The sequence below is a fragment of the Nicotiana tabacum genome, chromosome 23, assembly GCF_000715075.1.
Source record: "Nicotiana tabacum cultivar K326 chromosome 23, ASM71507v2, whole genome shotgun sequence".
In the NCBI taxonomy this organism is placed as follows: domain Eukaryota; kingdom Viridiplantae; phylum Streptophyta; class Magnoliopsida; order Solanales; family Solanaceae; genus Nicotiana; species Nicotiana tabacum.
The window spans coordinates 118,741,978-118,750,410 of NC_134102.1; the positions used below are offsets into that span (position 1 = coordinate 118,741,978).

General features: G+C 36.6%; 1 protein-coding gene across 1 annotated transcript; it reads right to left on the reverse strand.

Annotated features, from left to right (window-relative positions):
- Positions 1-408: 408 nt before the first annotated feature.
- On the reverse strand, positions 409-4,322 carry LOC107806603 (uncharacterized). Its single transcript, XM_016630791.2, has 3 exons — positions 3,005-4,322; positions 1,141-1,399; positions 409-1,035 (listed from the first exon to the last, which is right to left on the reverse strand). Exons 1-3 carry the CDS (start codon positions 4,078-4,080, stop codon positions 856-858), a joined length of 1,515 nt encoding a protein of 504 aa, XP_016486277.1. The 5' UTR covers positions 4,081-4,322; the 3' UTR covers positions 409-855.
- Between the last annotated feature and the right edge of the window lie 4,111 nt (positions 4,323-8,433).

Consider the following 8,433-nt stretch of genomic DNA (forward strand, 5'->3'; position numbering starts at 1 on the left):
GGATCCATATTATACACTTTTGGGTCTGCAAAATTCTGGATCCACAAAATTGTTTGACAAAGAAGCCTCACACAACTAGTGTCAGTGGTGTGAGGCATAAAATAAAATCTTTCGTAGTGCACCTAAGTGTTTTGTTTGGTACGCAAGTTAAAATTAAAGGAACTGAAAAATCAGAAACTGTTCCTAAGTGTTGCATAGAAATAATATCCCCCAGCTACTGAACACTACCTTGGCTTCTCCATTTCAGATATAAGAACCCTTAACATGACAAACTCAGTCTCCGGCCCGTATAGACAATTCATATCATCACATTCATATAAACATTGACTCACAAAACTGTATCTTATATCCCTCATATTCTTAAGCGATTATCTGAAAGAGTAGGTGCAATGATACTTCGCGCTTATTGACTTAAAAATTCTGGATATGCTTTTGATGAGACATTTATAAAGTCATTCGTCAATACAGCATATGTTTAGATATTACTTTATACAACATTACATAGGTGATCCCTTTGGGATATATGCTTAGTAAGTAAACATGCAGTAACTTGGCCATTCTATTATGGCAAACACAAAAAGCAGGAAACTATCTACACTTACTGGAGAGCAACAAAATAAGAAAAGATAAAACACCTACTTACATCTGCAGGTTTTTGCTCTCTTAGCTCCTATACGAGGGGCCACTATATATGCATATTCTTAAAGGCCTAACGAAGGGGACGATAAACTTGCTCCTCAATCAGCTAGTTGCCTGTTGTGGTTCCAAGCAGGTCCCCGGAAGTTTCAGTCTCTGTATGTAAAAACAAGACCGATGGGTGAGTGGAAAACCATAGCTTCTACCAAACAGAGGGGTTTACACAACTGCTAGTGGCGAATGACAACTGTCTCTGTTGTGATGTATTTGGTTTTGGACAGCTTTCACAGCTGCTACTCTTGCTGCAGTGGCGGACTTGTTGGCAGCTGTAACAGCTCGTTTTACTCTTTCATCCACCTTTGTCACATTAATAGCTTTCTCAGAAGCTTGTCTTGCTTCCTAAGAACAAGGAACAAAATTTATGAGCACATTGAGGTAGAGCACATCCAAATGTTAATACTGAGTGCACAACCAAATCAGGATGTCAGGAAACAAAATTATTACCTGGACCGCATGAAGCACTTTAGAATGGTCGACTGCAGAAGGAGATCCAGGGAGGGCACCAAGACTAGTTGAAACATTAAGAATCCCATTCTGCCAGTGACCAGACTGAGTTTCCCCAGTTCTGAAAGTATAAATGCCAAATCCTTGCCTCTTACCCTCATGCCACGCTCCTTCATAGCGATGTCCATTTCCAAAATGGTATACTCCAAAACCATGCATCTTATCCGCAAAATACTCTCCAGCATATGCATCCCCGTTTCTGCATAGTCATGCAAACCAACAAACTGGTGAGTAAAAATACACATGCACAAATATAACCCCAAGAAAGAGAACAGAGATAGGGAAAAGAAATACAAGTATATGACAGACAGAGTACACGAATAATTGATAGCTTATTGTTTTTTGTTTATCACTCATTGATACATGACGTGGTACTGCGGAAAGAAAAAAGAAACCACGCTGCAGCAGAACATGCATTTAGGGAAATAGAAATAATTGCATTCATGGGGGTTCAGCATAAGAAAACAACAAACTTTTAACGATAAAAAAGAAAACAACAAACTTTCTCATAACTGTATCATATGTAAGTTAAACCATCAGCAGTCTCTCATATAGCTGATATAAAAGCAGTATGATCAAGATAACAATAACTGTTTTACTCCATGTTTGACATAATGGATATGAGGGTAGAGCGCAATGCATGTCAAAACTAAAAAAAATCATATTGCATCGGATTTTGGACATTGCCTTGCGAATTTTTGGGTCTAAAGTCTAAAAGAGCACAAAACAACAATTTGATATCCTTATATCTCTGTCATATTCATTATGCTCAGCTATCGAGACATGATTCAATATATGCAAATGAATATGGTACAAGCTGAGAGTCAACCATGAGGCAAAGAAGCCAGAGATGATGAAGCAAAGAAGTTAAGGACAGCTTACTACAAAAAAGAAAAAGAAGTAAACTCACAGCTCAATAGAAAACAGAACAAAATACTGGATATGAAGTAAGAGAGGTTGGGATTGGACTGGTCCTTTCAGCTTAAAATATGATCTATATGCAGATCATATCTATAATCCAAAATAGGTAGCACCAATCACCTCTAAAGTATAGCTAATCCAATGGAGAACTTACTCTAATCTCAGAGTTGAACGATTTCAGTAACAGTGACAACATTCAAGGACATCTAGATAAAGTCTTATACTTCGTTTACTTACTTTGAAACAAGGAAAGATGCATTCACCATTTCAAAACGCAGAGAGATAATCCTTGGGAATACGTTCAAACTTCCACAGTCGATTTCATCCATGAAAGATGAAAAGTAAAATTAACAATAATGTTGAAACACGTTTCTAAGAATATGGTTCACAGAAAATGTCTTTCAGTGGACATAAAGGAAAATATCGGTGAAATGAGTTCTCTCAAACATTTAGCGTAACTAGAAATCTTAAGCTTTATACTTTGCTTGTTCTCACATTTAATGTCAATAATTGAATGCATCATAATCCATAATGTATGCGGGAACTTGGTTCCTTTAAGGATTCTGGGGATAATTCCATCGTTCTTAGCATCACTGGCATATAACACTGATAAGCAAGTATGCTGAAGTTAAAACAAGCACATAATTGAAGGGCGATTCTCGTTTCCAATTGTGAAAGCAAACATGTCGAAAAATATGGAACTATCCCAACAAAAAATTGTACTAATTGAGCCAATCATGGTACATAAACAAGCGAAAATGGTAAGCCTTAAGCCATTGAAAATCCACAGAAACACAAAAGCTCGACATGGAACTTGAAAAAACATCAAGTTAATAACTAAATATTCGAAAAGAAACAGTTGCAAACGCTCAAGTGGTTATACCTGAAATGGTAACGACCCAATCCATGTTTGATACCCCACTTAAACTCTCCGGTATAACTGCTTCCATCTTCACAAGTATGAACTCCAGAACCATGACACTGACCATTACACCACTCCCCAGCATACAAATCCCCTGTATAAGACCTATACATCCCAACTCCATGTCTCAATCCTTGCCTATATTGCCCCCTATACCGGCTCCCTTTCGTCCACGTTTCAACTCCGTATCCATCATACTTTCCATCTATCCAATCACCCTCATACCTCCCACTCAAACGATAGTAATAAACCCCACTTCCTGAGCATTTCCCTTTATGAAATTCACCCTCATACACATCACCATTGCTATAAACCTGCACCCAACAACCTGAAATCGGCTTCCTTTCTGGTTTAGGCTTTGACCCTATTGACCAAACAACTGAAGGTCTAGACTTTGAAGCAGTAGGTGATGAATGAAGATTAAAAGACAAAGTTCTAGCAAGAAATGTACGGATAGAAGGAACACAAGGGAGAGCTACACAAAGTGAAATAACAAAAAAAGCAATTATTATAGCAGTAATAATAAAAAGAAAGTAAAGAAAAGAACCCCAAGAATGAGTTGAAGTCAACAAGTAAAGTGAAGGTAAAGAAAGCAAAATAAAAAGCTTCAAATGAACTCTAATCCAAGAAACATGACAAGAGTGATGAATCAGCTTCAGAGTGATTCTTTTTGTGGCTACCAACACAGGAACAGAACAAGGACATAAAAAAGACTGATTTTTTGAAGAATTGTTTGACTTCAAGATTGGAACTTTAAAATGGCTTTGATGTGTTGGAGAGTGATTAAGATTGGAATTTTGAGACATTATTGGCCTTTTATGAGGTGTTGACAAAAGGGTTTTGTTTGGTGATTGATTCTGGCAAAAGGGTTCATTTATAATGTGAATCTGATTGGTTGAAGAATCTGGTGATGGGATCTTGATTTGGAGATTAATTTTGGAAAAATTTTCTGATGGGATTGATTGTTTTGGGATTGGGATTTGAAGGTCACAGTCTTGTTCTTGACCTATCTGAACTTCAAGATTTTGCTGATGCATTTACATAACAGAAAAACTGAAACTTCTTCTTGTTTTTTTTCACTCAAAAGTTCAATTGTTTTTCAATTCTATGAAGCTTTGAGATGTGTTTTTGTGTAGTTTTTTGTGCTTTTTCCAATTTTCTTTTTCTGGGTTTGATTGATGATGGCGGTCTAAGAAGATTGTTGTAATGGCGTCTGGTATTTTTTTGCAGAGAAAAGAGCAAAGTGGGGTTAAAGTAGAACCAAATTTAAAGGTTGGATAATGGAATTATTTTATTGGTATATATTTATACACCCATAAGTGGTTAGATTTACTACTTGGCCATTGGGTTTGTGTCATTGCCATATCCCCCACTCGAATATTCTTTTTGCACAAAATGTCTGAGCAAATATTAGTACAGGCACCTAAATCATTCAACAAGTCGTTGATTTTTTTTTTTTTTTTTTTTTTGGTAAATAAAAGATTTTATTACCAAAATGGGTGTTGAATTACAAAGCATTTGGTGACCGAGAGTTGGACATTAGTCCCAACACTTCAAGTCAGGCTCATGATCAAAATCAACTACAGCATGAACTAAACTACCAAGACAAACTACTTACTATTTAAGTAGGGTAAAAATCAAAACTTGCTAACCAACTTGCTACTTTGGGTTTCTGACTACCTCTAAAATACACCTCTTGAATTATATGTTTGGTCATTAGATTCACAGGCTCTTGGTTACTTTGAAATACTCTCATATTCCTCTCTCTCTCACTATAGAGTAGATTATGTTAGGTTTAGAATTTTAATAATGATTAATAATCCTAAAAAAATATTGACTAATGTTATATTAGTATATGCAGATTTCGGTGAGCAACAACATTCGCTAAAAGGAATGAAGATCCACTCAACAGCTATGTATCTTGAACCATTGCCTTACATGGTAAATAAATCAGTCGGCCTAAAAAGAAGAAATCAATCAACACTGATCAAGATTGGAGCAAATCTTGGACAACAAACAACCTTCAAGATTCAGTAGAAGCTCAAGCCAAGAAAGACAACATCAATCCGCCTTGATTAAAGCATTCAACCAAGATCAGCCAGGAGTATCTCCAATCAAGGAAGCAATCCATAAGGAACGAGAAATAAATCTAGCCACCATCTCAAGCTATATTCATGAGACAACCCTTGGGTCTTTCTCTTAGAAGTACATGCCTCACAAAGGAAAGAATTCCTGAAATTGCTCGCTCAATCCCAGAAGTCATGGAAGCAGAAAAATCACAAAGCTATAAAGGAAGAGGCAGAAGGTCATTACTACACAATCTGTCTTCTAAACCTTTCTAGTTCTTAGTACAAACACTGTATTTCCGAGTCTACAAGAGTCATAAAAGATAGGAAGGGATAGAACACAAAGAGAGTTGTGTCAAAAGCTACTGTCTCTAACTATCGTTTGATACTAAACGAACTAAAACCATCACCATTGTAATCCTTTTAACAAAGATATAAGAGAACCTTTGTGACCCAAGAAAAACTGGACGTAAGTATCACACCGATACCGAACCAGTATTAAAACTCTTGTATCTTGCTATATTTCAGTTTGCTTCGTTTATTTCCCTTCATATCATTCACTCTGCAGAATCTAGTCGACTAAAGCTATATCTAGTCAACTAATTTTTAATCGACCACAATTCACCCTCCCTCTTGTACTTTCAATTTGTATCAGAGCTAGGCTCACAAATTTTGCTTAAGAGCTAATGAGGAAAAGATCATGGGATCAAACACAGTCGTTGATGCATTATTTAAAGAAGGAACCTCTCAGGTACGACCTCCATATTTCAATGGACAACACTTTTTGTCACGACCCGAAATTTTCACCTTCGGGACCGTGATGACGCCTAACATTTTCACTTGCTAGGCAAGCCAACGTTAGAATAATACTAGTCATTTTAAAACAATTTTAAACTAATTAATAACAAAGAAATAATTGCAAAATTAAAGTCCGAAATAGAGTAAATAATCCATAATAATAGCGTTGTCTAAATACCATCCCAGAACTGGTGTCACAAGTGAACGAGCTACTAGAATAATACAAATAAAGGTTTGAATAAAATTCAAGCTGTTTGAAAGTTAATACACGGCTAAGATAAGATAGAAGGGGACTTCAGAACTGTGAACGTTGTGCAGTTATACCTCAAGTCTACTCTTAGTAGCTGAATCCGAGCACGTCTATGGTACGCCGCTGGGACCAACTCCAAAATCTGCACAAGAAGTGCAGAGTGTAGTATAAGTACAACCGATCTCATGTACTCCGTAAGTGTTGAGCCTAACCTCGACGAAATAGTGATGGGTCTATGACAAGACACGTACGTAAACAACCTATACAAGTATAAACAAATACGAAGTAACAATGATACAATAAATAACAATTTATAAATTGGGAGGGAACATGCGAAGGGGAATGATATAATAATTTCAGCATGAGAAGTATCACTTAGCATCTAATTAATTCATCAATAATGAAATGAGCAAATGATAATATGAAAATGGCACGGCACCACCCTTCGTTCTTTTATTCTCATTCAACCCATAAACTGATAAATAAATAATAATAATTGGCACGACATCACCTTCCGTGCTTTTACTCTCTTTTGGTACGGCATCACCCTTCGTGCTTTTACACTCTCTGAAAATGATACGGCATCACCCTTCGTGCTTTTACACTCTCTGAAAATGATACGGCATCACCCTTCGTGCTTTTACACTCTCTGAAAATGATACGGCATCACCCTTCGTACTTTTACACTCTTTCTCACCATGATAATGATAGAATAAATAATAAAAATGGCACGACATCACTCTTCGTGCTTTTACACTCTGTCTCACCATGTTCAACAATAATTAAATTAATAAAACTTTCATGATTAATGATCAAATAATCTATAATAAATTTAAATAGGAATATCTTAATAATATAGGCAATTATTCAAAATTAAATAACATCCTCCAGCATGCTTTGACTCAACCACAATGCATAAATACTAGTCACCTTACATATACGTTGTACCCGTATATTAGATTACGTAGCAAATAGATAATTAAATCCTACTCCCTCAAGTCAAGGTTAACCACGATACTTACCTCGCTTTGCAACCAAATTCAAGATTCCAATAAACCTTTGCCTCGCTAATTCGTGTCCGAAATCCTCAAGTCTAGTAATAAATAATTCACTTTACTCAATACAAATCGTAGGAATTAATTCCATATAAATTTACAAATTTTCCGGATTAAAATCCGAAACTCATTTTAAAAATCAACAGTGAGATCCACATCTCGAATTACGAAAAAATCATGAAAATCGAACACCCGTTCCGATACGAGTTCAACCATACAAAATTTTTCAAATTCCGACATCGGATTGACCTTCAAATCTAAATTTTATATTTTTGGATGATTTTATAAAAATCTGATTTTTCTCCCATAAATTCATGGATTCATGATGTAAATGAGTATAGAATCATGAAATATAATCAATGTAGTATAAGGAACACTTACCCCAATGTTTTCCCATAAAAATAGCGCAAAAATCGTCTTACCCGAGCTCAAAATCGAAAATGGTAGAAAATGGGACGAAATCCCATTTCCAGAACTTAAGCTCTGTTTGGCCAAATTTTACCTTATGCGATCGCGAAAATTCCTTTGCGATCGTGAAGCATATTTTTGGCTGCCCAGATTTTTAACTCTACGCGATCGCATAAATGGTCATGCGATCGCGGAGAACATTTTCTCAGCCTTACGCGATCACGTACTGCCTTGTGTGATCGCGTAGCACAAATGGTGTGCCCAGCTTCTGCCTTCATTCCTTCTACGCGAACACGACTTTTCCCACGCGTTCGAGATGCCTTAGCTTCCCCAACTGTGCGATCGCGGACAATACTATGCAATCGCATAGTACAAATTTCATCTGTGGCCATTAAACCTTCGCAATTGCGGATACAGTCACGTGATCACATAGGAGAAAACCAGATGACAGCTGAAGCTAAGTAAAAACCAAATTTTCTAAGTTCCAAACCACCCGTAGCATATCCGAAATTCATCGAGCCCTCGGGGCTCCAAACCAAATATGCACACAAGTCCAAAAATATCATACGAACTTGGTCGCGTGACCAAAACACCAAAATAATGCCTAGAACTACGAATCAGACTCCAAATCAAATGAATTTTTCAATAAAACTTTAGAATTTCTATTTTAACAACCGGACGTCCGAATCACGTCAAACCAACTCCGTTTCTCCCCAAATTTGACAGACAAGTCATAAATATAGTAACAGACCTATACCGAGTTCTGGAACCAAAATATAGACCTGGTATCAACAAAGTCAAATTTTGATCAAT

Excerpts from the sequence above, each read along its gene's own strand:
- LOC107806603 (XM_016630791.2), bottom strand. The coding sequence starts at position 4,080 with ATGCATCAGCAAAATCTTGAAGTTCAGATAGGTCAAGAACAAGACTGT. Across the intron at positions 1,400-3,004 it reads TTGGGTCGTTACCATTTCAG|AAACGGGGATGCATATGCTG; the intron begins GTATAACCACTT and ends ATGACTATGCAG. Across the intron at positions 1,036-1,140 it reads AAGTGCTTCATGCGGTCCAG|GAAGCAAGACAAGCTTCTGA; the intron begins GTAATAATTTTG and ends CCTTGTTCTTAG.